Raw genomic sequence first — 17,445 nt, forward strand, 5'->3', positions numbered from 1 at the left:
CTCCTTTGCTGTGCAAAAGCTTTTAAGTTTCTTTAGGTCCCATTTGTTTATTTTTGTTTTTATTTCACTTTCTCTAGGAAGTGGGTCAGAAAGGATCTTGCTGTGGTTTATGTCAAAGAGTGTTCTGTCTGTGTTTTCCTCTAAGAGTTTTATAGTGTCCGGCCTTACATTTAGGTCTCTAATCCATTTTGAGTTTATCTTTGTGTATGGTGTTAGAGAGTGTTCTAATTTCATTCTTTTACATGTGGCTGTCCAGTTTTCCCAGCACCACTTATTGAAGAGGCTGTCTTTTCTCCATTGTATATCCTTGCCTCCTTTATCAAAGATAAGGTGACCATATGTGCGTGGGTTTATCTCTGGGCTTTCTATCCTGTTCCATTGATGTATATTTCTGTTTTTGTGCCAGTACCATACTGTCTTGATTACTGTAGCTTTGTAGTATAGTCTGAAGTCCGGGAGCCTGATTCCTCCAGCTCCGTTTTTCTTTCTCAAGATTGCTTTGGGTAGTCGGGGTCTTTTGTGTTTCCATACAAATTGTGAAATTTGGGAGTCAACCTTTATTCAACGTTTTGACCTCTAAACTGAATTGCCTAGTGCTTCCTCGAAGAACCTATTGGGCCCCCTGTTACAGACTCACCCCACCCCCATTCCTAGGCCAATTCTGACTTAAGGGAAGAGTTATTTTGTTTCTCTACCCATCCATGAATCTTTTGCATAATCATATACTCACTTTTAGCTCAGTGAGGTCTTGACCCCTGAGGATTCCATTGTTGTTACTAAGCCATCTTTGTTGCTTTCCTCACTCTGAATGTGAGGCCTCAGGCAACTCAGCCTCTGTGTTTATCCATTTGGTGTATGGTAAAAGGATGAATGGACTTGCTCTGTGTGACTCCAGTGCGCAGAGGCAGGATTTAGAGGAAGAGGCAAACATCAGCGTGTCCTTCTCATTCTACGAAGATGCCTCCTACTGTTCTGCTTTTCTGTGGGGATTGCATCCAACTTTCCTCCTTTTCACTTGAAAGATTTCTCCTTCTTCATTAAGATTCTACTCCCAAATTAGAGGAAAACTGTATCATTCCTTCCTTTATTTACCAGTTTAACTAATAATGACTGCATGCCTATAGTGTGTCTCAGATTATGTTCCTGCTGCTGGGGAGAGAGCATCAAACACATCGGACAAGTTCCTTCCCTCCCAAAGCTTCTATTCTATTAATACTAATGGATAGAGAGAAGAGGAAATGACCCCATCTGAGTGAGTTAGGGAAGACCTCGCTGGGAGATGGTATTTTAAACCATAACCCATTCACGTGTATTTTCTTTCTTGTCCTCTTACACTTTGCTTAAGACTCCACACTTTCAGTTATTCTTTTTTCTTGCATAATTAAATGAATTTCAGGGTTTTTTTCCCCCACATCTTCAAAAATAAAACCTCTGTCTTCCTGCTCACCTGTTTGAGCTACTGTCTAGTCTCTCTCCTTCCCAGACCTTTACACAAGCCTCTAAAATATTCTTTCACCTCCCACATTCTTTTCATTTTCTTAGCCCCCTTGAATCTGGCTTTTGTTTCCACTGCTTTATTGATATTGCATCTTAATGAGCATTTATGATTTCCTGGTCATCAAATCTAATGCCTTTTTTCAGTTTTTATTTCCATTTGTTGATTCATTCATGTATTCACTAAAAAAACCCCAATACTTGTCCATCTCTGCTGTGACATTGCACACAGTATTTCTTTCATATGGAAGGTCCTTTTCCTTGTGTTTGCAAGGCTAAATTCCCTTTATTGAAGGGACTGCTCAAATGTCACTTTTTTTATCCCTACTTGATTTTTTGAAGAAAAGTCTCTTGTGGAACTAAATATTTCTATTTTGAATAATAGATTTTAACCTTACTGAGAGATGAAACTCTGTTTTATTGATTTGGGGATCTTCCACTGTACCTGACAGAGTGCTTTGCGTGTAATAAGTACTTATTAAATATCTGCTAAATGCCTGAAGGAAGCGGTAAACAAAAGTAACTTCATTCTTTGAACTTCTTTTAAAAACTAGTGTTGCAGAACAGTGTATTATTTTATTCTAAAAACAGATACTTAAAGAACTAAGTTATTTAAAATGTGGAATCATATTTGAAGGTGTTTGAAACTGAAGACATGCCATCATAGGGATAAATAAGTAAATCATGTCACTAAATGTTACTTTTCTACATTTTCACTTACTCATCACATTTCTTTAGTGGTTCATAACCACTTTTTCAGTCAAATGATTGACTGGGTCAGTGGTTCATGGTAAAAAATATGTTTGATGTATTATCCTAAACATGCTTTTGAAATTCTGTCTCTCTTTGCTGTCTGGTCTTACCTTCTGGCATTTGATATCCAGTTTCCTCATATGTCTGATTTTCATTCAGATGGATTGGCAAAATTATTCTGAGTGTAATGCAAATATGTTTTTCTTTTGAGTTCAGTATATAAAGTGTAAACATCAATATGCTTTGACTATCGTTAGTGATAATTCAGAAGAATGTGAAATGTGTGTGTTTCTTTCATTAAGTTAAAAAATTGCCATGAAGAGAAGGATATGGTAATATGTTTTTTTTTGCTAAGTAAATAAAAGTAGAGATTTAAAATTTACATAACAGCTCTACTGGCTTATTGGTGTTTACAGGTAAAATGTTTGTAGGTTGAATTTTATTTCTAATTACATTGGAATAGAAGCCAAGGCATAGTTGTAGCAAAGCAGAAAACTTTGAATGAGTACTACTTTAAGTATTCTGTAATAATTAAGATCAAACTTATCTGTAGATGTTTACTTAATTGAAAAGGATGCTTAAATCACTTTTTTTTAAAAACCAAGTAAAACCAGTCCTATAAAACTTTTCCAGGATCAGGGCCACTCAGAAATCCTAAGGAGTCTGATTCTGTACGTAATTTAGTATAGAATGCCAGAATCCAGAGTAGCTGAGTTCAGGTCCTGGCTTGTCCATTTACTAGGTACATAACCTTGGGCAGATTACTAACCTGCTCCATGCCTCAGTTTTTTCATTTGTAAAATGGGTTCATCAGAACATGTCTCTCATATAGTTGCTATGAGGATTAAATGAGATATTTCACATAAAATGCTTAGAACAGTGCACAATAAGTGCTTAGTATTAGTTTTGATCACTAGTAAATAAAATGATAAATGTACTATAAATAGGTAGAATTCTTATTCTTCTTTCAACATGAGATAGCCAAAATACCTTCTCTACTCCTGAATGTTTTTCCTCGTTGGTCCTTAGTGGTTCTGAAGAAATTAGTCTGCCTTAAGGTGTGAGGGACAAAGCAAAGCAGATTAAATTGCGTAGGAAGTTTGACGTACAAAGTAATGGAATCAACATGAAAAAGAGAGATGTCAGGATCTCAAACACTCTGATGAAGGCTCTTTTTGAAGAATTTTCCATCTTGAAAGGTGTATTCTCCATGAATGCTAGCCTCTTAATTTCTCTTTTAACATATTTCTCCCAGAAAATGTTTTACAGTTAGTAAATGAGTGAGGTTGAGCAGAAGAACGTGAGGAGAATTAATCGATTCAGTTAATGACATGCTTTCTAAGCAAATGCAGAGGACAGCTGAGTGATTGTGGAGGGCTTCTAGACTACTCCAGTGATTTGGGGGGCCCTGCAGGGAATATAAAATGTGAAGTCAAGAATATATATAGGACACAGACGTAAAGCTGAGCACTCCTAGGGTGAGAGGGGCTGGGAGCAGAGAGGTTAAATAGACAGGAGGCAGTGGTGTAAGGATGGCTTAGAGGGTAGAGTATCTAAGTGTGAGTCATAGTTTTGCTCTTCACCAACTGTGAGATCTAGACAAGATACTTAATCTCCCTAGGCTTAGTTTTTCCGTCTGTAAAATGGAAGTTGTAATACCTATGTCATGTGAGATAATTTGGTTTCATTCATTGCCTCTTTATGCTCCATATAAGAACCAGTTTGTCTAATTATATAAATCAATGGCTTCCCATGACACTTAGAATAATATCCCAGGTCCTTACCAGGCCTGTAAGGACCCATATGATCTGGCCCTTGCGTACCTCTCTGACTTCACTTTATACTACTGCCTCTTTTACTTACTATGTTCCAGCTACAGTGAGCTTCTTTCTTTCTGTTTCTAAATATGGTAAGCTTTTTACCACAATGCAGTCTTTTAATTGGTTGATCTTGTTGCCTAGAAAGGTTTTCCCTAGATTTTCACGTGCCTTCTCCAGATCTCAGATAAAATGTAATATTGTCGAAGAGGCCTTTACTAACCTGCTAGTCTAGTAGAGCCCTCTCTGTGATCATTTCATTTTCTTCACATTAATTATCATTTCCTGATATTTTCTTGTTTATGTCTGAATGTATCTTACACTAGAATGTGAACTTCATGCAAGTGTGACAATATCTGTCCTGTTCGCTGCCGCATCCCTGTGCCTTAGAAGAGTTCCTGGCACGTAGGAGGTGCAATATGAAGATTTTTGAATAATCGAGTGAATGAATGTGGTTCTCATCTACACTGAAATAAATATTAGTTCCTTTTTTTTAACTGCATGACTCCTCTTCTCTTTATGCTTTCTTGTAAGACTGCAACAGAAAATATAAAGATGAGCCTGGAGCATCTTGTAGTGCCACAAAGGAAGGAAGTGCTGAAAACAAAAAAACTCATAATGATGGGGAGCGTGTCAAAGGGGCACAGGAGCCAACTGAAGAGCTCCCAGTGGCCCAAACTGGAATGATTTGAACAATAAAGTACAGTAGTATTGTATTATAACCCAGAGTATAAAATTAATATCCATGAGTCTATGCCGATATAAATAAATGATTGAATGAATAAATAAATAGGAAAGAAGGGACAAATCTCCTGTGTGGAAGAATTCCAGATAGTTTATGTAGACACTGCCCTCAGGAAGGAGGAGCGTAACCCCCCACGCCTTAAGTGTGGACTGTGCGTGGTGACTTCCTCCCGAAGAGTACGGCGTGGACAGGGGGAGGAAACAAGAGTGATTTTACAGTGGAGAAATCTTACTAACATTACCTCGCCAGGTGATCAAGGTCAATACCAACAGTGATAAATCACGTTGGTCGTATGTACCTTTGATAGGCTGTGTTGAAAATGGCACTTTACTTTTATTGTCTTCCTTCTCGAAACCCATAACCCCAGTCTCATTATTTGAAAAACATTAAAAAAAAGTCCCAGTGAGGAATATTCTACAGAATACCTGATCAGTACTCTTCAAAACTGTCAAGATCATCAAAAACAAGGAATGTATGATAAATTGTTACTGCCAAGAGGAGCCTAAGGACACATAAACATAATGTGGATGAGGATCTTGGAACAGAAAAAGGACATTAAGTTAAAACGAAAGACATCTGAACATAGGCACTTTAATAATAATGCATCAATATTAGTTTTTTAATTGTAAAATATGTATGACATTGATGTAAGATGTTAATAATAGGGAAACTGGGTGTGTTGTATATGGAAACTCTCTGTAGTGTCTTGGTATTTTTTCTATAAATCTAAAACTGTTCTAAAATAAAAAGTTTTAAAAAGATTTGTGAACATTTTCCCACTGTATTCTTCTGTTGCATCATTTTAAGTGGGAAGCCCGATGAGTTTTAAGTAGAAGGATGACATGATATGATTTGTGATTTTAAAATGATCATCTGAAAGATGTGCAAAGAACAGTTCCTTACCATGATCTGCAAGGACTGGCATGGTCTGGCCTCTGTAAACCTCTCCAGTTTCATTTCCTGTCTCTTTCTTGCCATGCTTCAGTTACACTGGTCTACTTTCAGTTTTTTTTTTTCTTCCTGGATGCCAGTCTCTTTCCTGCCTTAGGGCTTTCACACATGTTATTCTCTTTGTTTTTAAAGTTCTCCTCCATCTCCTCTCCCCATGGCAGTTCCTATGACTGTTTGTTTAGTTGTTTTCTCCACTATTCTTAAGTCCAAAGTGGGCAGGACTACCTCTTTTTCATTTACTTATGTATAGCCAGTACCTAGCATAATGCCTCATGCAAAGCAACATTTAGTATTTGTTGAATAAATAAATAGTAATTACTGTTTTCATTCACGCTTTAAAAAATACTAGTGTGTAAGTTCTATTTTAGCTGCTATGAGTACATACAAAGGGTTTATAATACATAATTCTTACCCTGAAATAGTTCCCAATTTAAAAGGAGTGATTGAATAATATTGTAGCATGGAGGAAGGCGCTATAGTTGGAGTGAAGTTCTGCCACTAGCCAACTACGTGACATCAGATAAATTATTTACCTTCTCTGTTCCTTTATTTATCTATCTGTAACGTTAAGGAGTTTGACTGGAGTTTCCTACGGCTTTGGTTCTCAAATCTGTGTACAATTAATGGTACATTGGTTCATTTTTTTCTTCCCAGGCTCCAGTCTGACTCAGTAGGTCTGGGTGGGGTCCAGGAATTCCCCAGGTGATTGTGATGTACCACTAGGTTTAGGAACTACTGATTTAGGTCTTTCTAGTTTAGGGGAAGGGCGGGGGCAGGGGAAGGGAAATAGTCTTATAATTCTAATTGTAGTATGTAGCTGACTGTGAAAGTGCAAAAGTCAGGAGTCAGGCAAATTAAGGTGTTGTATTTGTTCAGAGGCAGGGGAAATATTTTTTTGCTTGGGTGATGTGGGGACTTAATGAAACAGCAATGTGGAAATGGACTTTGAAGAGAGGATGAAGATTTGGGCAGGTGCAGAAGCGATCATGGTGTTTAGTCTAGCTTAGTTGGAGGCCAGAATATATGCAAAGAAGCAGGAGGGAAAAAATTACCCATTTTGATGCAATGGACCATACTTCTGATCTTGTTTTCCCCATTTTACCTGTGATACTTGGTTGTCCTTTTGGAGATGAAAGACTATATTATTGCAGCTTGATCTTCATTAGGCAGAGGTAAAACGAGGTGATGGACACCATGAGGACGCTTTGGGAAATAATTGGGCATATTCTTCCTCAAGCCTTTTAGGGCTGTGCCCTTTGAGATCCACTTTGACAACCCCATTGGTTTCCTGGTTAGACACAAAGAATATCAGGACCCATTATGTTATCTAAAATAATAATTTTGCTGTCAGAATGATTATTACTAAACCAAAGTTGGCTTTTTTATTTAGATGAAACCGTATAAAGGCAACATTCTGAGTAAATTATATAGCATCCACATGATGAAATAATGAGCTTAAGTTTAGGGGATGAAAGTAACGATCTAATGCAATATTTAGAATAGGTATACAGTATGTAGTTATTAACCTAAAAGTCACATCCTGCATTCTTTTGATTTGTGGAAAATTTGTCATTAATTGCCAGGAAGCCTCTGATTTTTCATACATAATCATGTCATAGCTGTTGACTTTCTCCCCCTTCTCCTGCCTTAAAAATACATCTTTGTAAATAGATTACTTTCAGATCTGTAATGCTCCTTTTAAACATTGGGTTGCTAAGTTTAGCCCTGTTGCTCTCTTTTTTAAAATAGAATTCCCCCCCACCAACTTTGCCTCTGAGTCATCACTGACAAATCACACTTTGTTTTTTCTTGGATGGCAACTGGCGTAAAATCTTATTTAACCTTCCTGCCCAGTGGGAGCCTGCTAGTTCTGAAATGCTTTTTGTTTTCATGAGCTACTGTTGTGTGGAGAAAATGGGTATGATCTTCCATTTGGGAACAGTCTGTGAGATGAATTCTGACCCTTCATTCAAACTCACTCTACATGGGGCTGTTTTTATTCAATAGTTGTCAAAGACAGCTTTTCAAGGCAGGGTCAGAAACACAAAAGTCAAAATTGAGAAGAAAGAATGAGGTAGTGGGCAAGAAATGAGGCAGCTAGGCTGACCTCTAGCCTAGCATCCGGCCCATGCCCACCCCTGGAAACCATTTCAGATCAATCTAGGAGCTACACGTTAACCTGTAACCATCCAGTCAGCCCACTACTTCCTGCAGCCCTTGCTGTTGTTGGCCTATTGACTATCACTTGACTTTGAAATTAGAAAAGTGGAAATACCAAGCCCCTTGTGACTTTTTGCTTGCAAAGAATTACCTTTATTAATGTGAATTATTGGCCTCCAGTAGCACCAGAGCTCCTTAGAGAATGACTTTCACTAGGCTTTTTGAAAGGGACAATTCCCCCCTCCCCAACATGGCTAGATCAAAGTAAAACCTCAGACTTGAGAAAATTTCCTCAGTTTCAGGAAGAGCCTTCATGGGAAAATAACTACTCTTGCATCCTTGGTAGCTTTTTATCTGCTATATTGTTAAGAAGAAGAACAGAGTCAGAAATATAGACCTTGGAAGCAAATTTAAGACCATTTACTAATCTGCAAATTGTGTTCTGTGTTCACATTTCCTAGGGTGGCATTGTAGGCTTGCCTCTACTTCAGCCAGACCATGTGGGGTATTATCTTCTTCCTGCATTATTTGGTTTGATACAGGAGTTATGCTTTTTTAAAAAAAAGTCTGAAAACAACTGGTTTAGGTCAAACACCCAAGATTTTATAGAGAAAGTGTCTGAAGGTCCATGTGGTTAAATTAAATACCTACAGTTGTACAACTAGAGGTTGACAGAAATTAGGAACCATGAATCTGGACTTCCCATCCAGTACATTTTTACTACAAAATGTTGATTTGATTTTCCATTTTGAAAGACACAGAAGTGATCTGTGAAATGATGATTAGCACCAGGCAGCCCCAGGCAGCCCTGGAATGCGCCACGGTTCAAATGCCCAAGACCAGATGGAGGTCCAGAAGTGGATGACTCAAAGTTTATTAGTTTTGCCACCTGGGCAGTATAGCCAAACCAGCTGCCATAAGGCAGTTCCAATTTCAGCAAAGCAGTAAATGAACATAAAAGTGAGTGTAAATCCCAAGAAAAAAGTAAAGGAGAATGGCTGCTGCTGCACGGAGATTCATTCAGGCTGAGCCCCATTGACAGCCCTTGTAGGAGGCACAGCTGCCATGCCAGGTAGAGGGCAAGGACAGGTTGCAGCACCAAGCCCTGAAAAGTCACCCCTTGAGTCGCTCCAGGAGCCAGTCTCCATTTGGGATGTTTGACTTGCTGGCTTGGTAGATTCCTAATCGCATCTGATGATAACAGAATGAGAAAAGCCAGCGCCTGTTAGATCATGATGATGCTGTGAGGCCAGAAGCTTTTTTCTGGAAACGATGGAAAGTTGTTATTTGGTCACCTCCTTTCCATAGTTCTGGGCCCTTGGAGGCATGGATAGTCATTGGAACATAAGCCCTTTGTGGCAGATGACCAGGAATCAAGTCATTATCCTCATATGGAATTGAATTATTATAGGTTTTTAAGATCTAGATATGAAATACTGCAAGAGTCAGAGGTTGACCCTACAGTTTTAGATGACCCCTTTAATAGATCTGTAGTTCTCGAAAGCTGAAACAAGTATAATAATGAGGATATGATCCTAGGACCAAGTTGAAAGAAGTACAGTAATTTTTGTTTAAATGAGAATGATTCACTAATGAATTAAAAAAAGTTAAGTAATCTTGATCCTCTGTGCCAGTAAGAATGCTTTGGGCAACAAGGAACAGAAAACTTGATTAAACTGACTTAAACAAAATAGAGGTTTATTATTATTATTTTTTCGTGTTACGAGAAGTTTAGAGGAATGTGGCCCCTGACTAGTTCACCTGCTCAGTGATGATGCAGGCTCTTCTTGTGTCATCTTGATGGAAAGTAAAAGGGGAAGGGAATGTACTAGTTGCTGATGTATTTTGCAATGGCTTCGATGCTAAAGGCTGGACCAGGGTTCCATCCGTTTGGGTTAACCTCTGCCTTCAGGTGATCTTTTCAGGAGCTGAGTGCTTCCGTGTTTGTATTTCTCAGTTGACCGTTACTCAGTACTTAGTCTCACGCAATAATGTAATACTGCTCTTCTTTTCTTTGTATGATGAAAGTGTGGTTGCCTGCGTATTTTCTAAACAAGCAGGACAATTTTTTCTCTCTCCTTTTTCCTTCTACAATGACATGAAGTGAAATCAAACGAGAATATTCCTATTATAACCTTCTGTTTATGAGTATAGATAAGGTAGCTTCTGTTTTTTCTTCTTCTGGTAGGTGGCATGTTTGACTCACGTCGCTGCGAATTATCTTATTGGCCAAGAGGAAGCGCGGCGCTGGGGCACAGCTCACGGAAGTATTGTTCCTTACCAGGTAAGAATACAACAATATAGGATCAGTCTATTAGAATCTGCAGTTCTGTATGATATGAGTTTGAGAGATGATTCCTTTTTAAAAAAAGACTTTCAGGGTTTTCTGTCATATATCTTTGTCTGACTGTAACAAGGTTCTGTTATTCACTTCAAATTCTGTGTTTTGCACATTTCTTCATCAGAAGATTAGTAACAGGACACTTGAATGGATCAAAAGAACTTGCTGAAAGTGAGTGACTTTTGGACTCAGATGATGGTTTGCTTTTATTTTTTTCACCCAAAAGACGCACTGATTGTACCCATTCTATAAAGCCTGGTTTGTTCGCCATGTCAATTAAAAACCAAATGTTACCTACCCCAGCTGACAATAATATTCTCACAGGGTTGGAGAAAAATGAAAATTTGCGTGTGACAGATCTTCAGTTCTTGAGCAAAGCAGATGGTTCAGGAACTGCTGTTCTTTATTAAGTGTCTAAACTTGTCCTCAGAAATTCTTGACTTTGGCTAGTGTGAATGAATATGTGAAGAAACTATGACTTTTCAAAAATAAAAACAAAAACTCCTCTTCAACCTTTTCAACAGAGGACAATGTTGGAAACCATGGGAATTCATCTCAAATGTTGGAAGTTCAGGCTTCAGTTTTTGATGCGTATGGAGAAAGTATCTGTGAGTCAGAAGGCTTTACAGTAAAGTTCCAAATCATGTCACATAGGGAGGTATTCACTATGTTTAAGTATAACGTTTATAGTCTATTTTTTGCTTATTTTAAAAAACAGAATGTCTTTAAAAAATGTTTTGTGTAGACCTCAGTATCCCTCCTGGGTGTTTACAACAAGAGCTCTGGCATCTTGGGTGTGCTCTCAATTATTTCACTGTGAGGTGAAAAGAAATTTAGAATCATCGGCTATTTTTGTTATAGGTAAAAGATATGGGAGACTCTGTGTGTGTGTGTATGTGTGTGTTTCTTTTCATTGAAGACAGAAATGTACTTTTCCTTCTTGAATTGCCCCAGTTACATAAAATGGACACTGTGCTTATTTGATCTAGTTGACTGCAGCTTTATAATCTGTAAGAAATAAAAGAACATCTACTAGGGTCTTTCCTCAAAAGCCCAGAATTAATTTGTTTCCTCTTGATGGAGAACGGGTTCAGCACTGTGATTAAGGAACAAATGCAAATTTAGCTTGAATGAAGCTAGTATACCAAGATGGAGCCTAGATATGTTTGTAGACCCTGGTCTGTTTTCAATTTTTTAAAATAGATTTGGGAAATATTTTTATGGGTGAATTACAGGGCAATTATAATTCAGTTTTCTACAATAATTAAAGCTTTGCATCTCATTTGAGTTGTCTGAGTTTTGGGCTGAAAGCCTATAATGGAAGACTCTGATGGTCTCAGGAATTAGTTAAGGTGGCCACCTCACTCTCTTCAATTTTTAAAAATTTTATTTTATTTTTATATTTTAATTGAAGTAGAGTTGATTTACAATGTTGTGCCAGTCTCTGCTGTACAGCAAAGTGACTCAGTTTTACACATATAGACATTCTTTTTCATATTCTTGTCCATTATGGTTTATCCCAGGAGGTTGGATATAGTTCCCTGTGCTATACAGTAGGACCTTATTGTTTATCCATTCTAAATGTAACAGTTTGCATCTACCAACGCCAAATTCCCAGTCCATCCCGCTCCCTTCTCAGTTTTATTGAACTCTGAAGGATTCTGGGGATCAAGGACCTCAAATGCATGAAATGAAAATTTTTGAAAAGTAGTGCTCCTTGATTTGTGTGTTATTTTGTATACATGCAATAATGTTTTTTTTTTGGCCGCTCTGTGCAGCATGTGGGATCTTAGTTCCCCAATCGGGGATCGAACCTGTGCCCCCTGCAGTGGAAGCACGGAGTCTTAACCACTGGACCACCGGGGAAGTCCCTGTATACAAGCAGTTCTTAACTCCTCGGGTTGATTATCCACTTGCGCTCTCTCCTCCCTGCTCTTTGGCTGCCACCTTTTTGAAAATGAATAAATTAAACAAAGTATACAGAATTGATATAAGCATTTTGCTCCTTGAACATCTTAGGTGGAGGCTTTTCTGAGAATTCAGATTTTTAAAAGGAATTTTTGATTTCAGTGCTCCTTTTGTTCCCATTATCAGTGGGTTTTGCCCCTGAGAAGTACCTAGCCCAAGGGATTGATCATTACATAATGCTCATGTTAATATTTTTAATGCATTGGTATTAGTTCAGTGTTTCTCAACCCTTCAAACAATTATATTTGTAAAGACAGGAGTGTTTTAGGGACAGGAGAGGAGAGTGCAGAGAAAGCAGCTGGTCTTCAAAAAGAATACATTTTGTTTATTATGTAAATGTGCAGTTATCAGTGTGGCCACCCCTCTTGAGATATATGACTAGCATGATACACATCGAGGACCAAAGCAACAGCCCGGCTGCTCATAGCCTCCTATCGCTCTTAATGACCTTCTCCTATTTCACTTGGCTTCCCCACACTTATTTCTCTTAAACGTGCACATGAATCATTTGGAAACCCCATTAAGATGCCGATTCTGATTCCAGGTTATGTTGATGCCCATCGCAATGATAATTGTAGACCTAGACTTTCTTATTATCGATGACTGCACCGTCTCGTTTATATTCCACTGGCAAATCCCAGTGCCGATTGGATTTAATAGTCCATCTATTCCGTGCCTGACGGAAGCAGTGAATATTGCTGGGGAAAAACATAACCACCATGTTATGTTCACGGCTGTCTCCCCCCAGCCGTACTCAGCAATCTTGCCACATTTATCTACATATTTATCTTCTCTCTCTGATATGATTATTTCACATCTTCTCTCTCTTCAAGTCTTCCTCTTCTCTCCTCATCCTTAGGCAAAGACTTTGTCTCATATGACATTAAAAATTGATGCAGCCAGAAGAGAACTGCTGCATTTTTTTTTTCTGCCATAACTCTCAAACTTCATTTCCTCCCATTACAGTGAATGAACTGTCCCTTTCCACATTTTGCCGATTTAAAGGCATTGCTCCTGCACTTGATCTCTTCCATCACCTGTATTATCTGATCACGTCCTTCACTTTAAAAAAACCCAGCCTTGGACATCGCCCCCCCCATACCCTAACCCCCCAACTCTGGGGCATGTCTTATTCCATTTACCATCCCATTTCTTCGTGCTCTTATTTATATGGCAAAACTCTTCGAAAGTTTTGGGTGATGTCTGCTGGAAGGAAACACTGCAACCTCTATTCTGCAGTGCCATCTGTACCTCACAAGTAAAGAGACTTTACAGCACTCTGAAGCCTCAGGAGCTTGAGTGCAGTGGACCAGCAGGGGAAGCTGACTTTCTGGGCAGTTCATTAATAAGAATACTCTTCTTACGCTTTTTCTTGAGCCTTTCAAATGTAGGGCCTTCAAAGAGAATTGTTCCTTTAAATGGCCTGATAATTCACATGGTGATTTCTTTCAAACTTTCCCCTCCCCCACCAAGAGCTTCCAATTCAAGAGAGTGAAGAAAACTATTATTCAGATGATTAAATAAAACCATGTCTCCCTTTCTTCAGTTTGGGCTCATTCAACCAAGGAATAGAGCAGGAAACTGTGCTATGTTATTTCTGGTAGGGACCTTATACTGTATATTTAATTTGGCATAAGCAGAGACTGAGACAGGCAGTAAATTCCAAGTTTGAAGAGATATAGCACTTTGCTATCATTCCTTAGAAAAACATCAAAATGCTGTTAAATCATAGCAGATTAGGTAACCTTGGGAATCTTTTTCTTTTAACCCATGTTAAGGATGTTTTAAAAAGCCAAAATGTGAATGATATACATCTGTTTCTTGTGTGACTTTTTCTTTGTACCATAGGAGCAGTAAAGCATTCATTTGCTGAAGTTTGCAAGTACAGTTTAAAGAAGCATATGATTACATTGCATATCTTATTTAATTGATGCATTGATAATAAGAGTAATAATAAACATGCTGGCTTCCATTGAACACATATCATGTAACTGGGATATATATCTACATATATGTATATTTTTCTTTCTCATTCTATATGGATGAAAGGGACATTTAGAGAGGTGAACCAACTCTCCTATGGCTATAGCTAGAAAGTCAAAGGGCCTGGATTGGAACTATGGTTTTAAGTTTTCAAAACTTGTTTCCTTTCTTACTATATCCGAACTAGTGGTTCTTTTGATGCTTGACACATTGTAGCTACCTGTCTTTTAGTTTCTTTGGCAGATAGAATTCTTCTGATCTGTTTCCATCATCTCTTTGACAAACGACCTATTTATTATGATTTTAGAGGGTCCCAAACCTAATAAGTGACCTGGCTATGGAACTATACTTGAATTCTGAGCTATGCGGCAACTGCAGGTTTCCCTCTACCGTGTTTTCATTCATGCTTTCAAATGACTCCTGATACATAAGCAACAGTTCTTGAGCCCCCTATGGAGTTGGCACTGTTTTAGTTCCGGAAGGCTTCCAAATGAGGAAAAACTAGGCCCTTGATTTCAGTGAACTCAGAGGCGATATAGCAAGCACAGCTGAGAGGGTTTGAGCTTTGGCGTCAGACAGGCCTGGACTCATAACTTGGCTTTGCCACTTCATGGCTGCGAAATCTTGGACAAGTCTTTTAATATCCCTAGCGTTAGCTGCTTCCTATGCAAAAAGGTGATGATGATAGTTGTTTCCATGTTCATTGATGGAGTTAAATGAGATAGTGCGTGCTAAGTGTTTTGTGTAGTAGCTGACTCTAGTCAGCATGTGGTGGAAGGTGGCTCCTGTTATTATTTCTGTAGTTGAAGTAGTAATTATAACTTTGTGAAATAGTTTCTAGGAAACTATGAAATAGTCCCTATGAAAACTGTCCATGGCAGTTTAGGGGCAGAATAAATAAAGAGACATGGCTGATTTTCTTTCTTAATGGAATTTCCACTTTAATTTCTTTCTTTAAAAACAAAAAACAAAAAACGAAAAGGAGGGCAATGTACTGTGCTACTTTTCTATTAAAAAAAAAAACTGTTCTCAGATATTTTTTAGAAATTGTAGTATTGAGCCATTGCTCAAAGGTAGCGTTACTGAAAGAAACACAGTTTGAGGAGAATCATATATAGCACCACCACTCAATTGTCAAAGGGAATACGGCTTCTAGTTTACTGATGTGTTTGGTAAATTGAGATTTAGCATAAATTCATACTTAACTAAATGAAACATGGTAAAAATGATTTTCAGAAGTATTCTCTGAGGAGTCCACAAGATGGGAACCTGTTTCTATAAAAGATACATACCTACCCTTTTGAGAGCCAAAAATTGTAGAGATTTCTCTTTCAGTTTTTAAAAGTGAGAGAACTACAGAATATTCTGAACATCTGTTCTTATAACCTTAAGATTGCAATGAACGTTGATAATCTCTAACCAGTAAAAAAAATACCCGAAGATTTTTTATTGGGAACAAAAGTGCAGGTGACAGCAAATACATTAGATTCTGTCTCAGAGGTTTCTGCAAACTTTTGGATTACTTAGCACTGACAAGTTAGAAAATTCAAAGGTTGTTTGTTTTTTTTTTTTAATTTAAGGCATGAATTGTCTGAATTTCCCCCGCCCCTTTTGTTCTAAAGGTTTTGTCCAGGTAGCTTTTGATTATTTGCTTTAGAGCTTATATTTGTCTTAATCCTTATGAATTTGGAATTCTTGTTAAAACAAAACAAAATCATTTACTTGAAGATCCTGGTTACTTTGAATCCAATTGGCTAGGATTTTGTCTCAGTCCTAAGAATATAGGTAATGGGGCAGTCCAACAGGCGGATAAAATTAGAGCAGACATGCTAGCTACTGGCATGATAGCTGCCACCCTCTCTGCTTCTCCCTAGAAAAGCTTCAGCTTTCTTTGATTTCAAGTAAAATCCCTAAATTTAAAATAGATTAGGCAACATGATGTTTAAGGAGAGCATATTGCACAAAGAATAAACATATGTATGACTGTGCAAAGACCATTGTGATTTTTAAAAAATCAGTATTGCCTTCAGTTGACAAATATGGTCTTTTTAATGCATTTCACCAAGAGGTAAAATAGAAAGAGGCACAAGGAAAGACAATGTATCTCAAGGAATAAATCTGAAATTCCTTTAGGATCTTATCAGCTTCTCTGGGATTCTCGATATTCTTCTCGTTATATATGGATAATTGATAGGATTGTATGTTGTTTATACCTATCAAATTTGGCTAAAATTACCCCAAAGAATTTTGAATATTCAGCTAAGTAAGAATATTAATATTATTGACTTAATAATATTGTATTAATAATAACCATTATAATCAGCAATAACATTTATTGAATGATTGCTATGTGTCAGTTATTAAGTACTTTATATATATTAATTCCATCCTCACAGCAACCCTGTGAAATAGGCAAAGCTATTATCCTCACTTTCAGATGAGGCACAGAGAGGTTAAATAACTTGCCCAAGGTCGCATATAAGTGTGTAGCTGGGATTCTAACCCAGGCAGGGGAACTATACTATATAGGCAGATGATGTGATGCTACTTACTTAAACTGACATGTTTAGTTTCGTTTTCTATCTTCATCCCACTTTTGAGGAAGAATTATGTGACATTTTCCTCTACATAGTTTCCCCTTTAGGACTGCCAAGAGCAATTGAAGAGGTATAAACAATTCTGTTGTTTACTCATTACTGAGATCCTTAATTAGGACCTAATTTCATTCAGGAAATCAGGTTGTACATCTTCTGAAGAAATCCTTTGATTGCCTATGCTAAAATTGTATTAGAATCATAATTAAGTCAAGTCATAGTGAAACAGCTATCTCTTGCTCCATCTATGTAATGAATGCGAACAATACTGTCTTTGAGCAGTCTAGGAGCTTGGGATGGTCTTAGCTATTGTGAGACTCCTAGTTTCTGGTTTTCAAATGGTATCTCTGTGAGTTTGGAGGTCGAGGTGGGAAGAAGTGGACATTCAGGGGCATGGGGCGGCGGGAGAGGCCAAATAGGCAGATCTCCACGTGTTCCAACCCCATTTCAACCAGAACAGCTCCACTTTGTGTTTGTTTGTTTGAAATACAGAGTCCACTGGTTAAAAATGATTATTTGTCCTAGGTCAACCGACTTGTACTGAAGGATTCTACACGACTAGACAGTAGGTTTTGTACATGTTTGCGGTGAGTTTGGGAAAAGAGAGACTCGTTTTCCTTGATGTTGGTGGTTCCTAGA

General features: G+C 37.9%; 1 protein-coding gene across 1 annotated transcript in view; it reads left to right on the forward strand.

Annotated features, from left to right (window-relative positions):
* Positions 1–17,445, forward strand: part of SUGCT (succinyl-CoA:glutarate-CoA transferase) — a 790,246-nt gene that overhangs the window by 131,862 nt on the left and 640,939 nt on the right. The window contains 1 exon segment of the mRNA XM_059934212.1: positions 10,109–10,204. Coding sequence (XP_059790195.1) covers positions 10,109–10,204 — 96 coding nt within the window.

The sequence above is a fragment of the Balaenoptera ricei genome, chromosome 9, assembly GCF_028023285.1.
Source record: "Balaenoptera ricei isolate mBalRic1 chromosome 9, mBalRic1.hap2, whole genome shotgun sequence".
In the NCBI taxonomy this organism is placed as follows: Eukaryota; Metazoa; Chordata; class Mammalia; order Artiodactyla; family Balaenopteridae; genus Balaenoptera; species Balaenoptera ricei.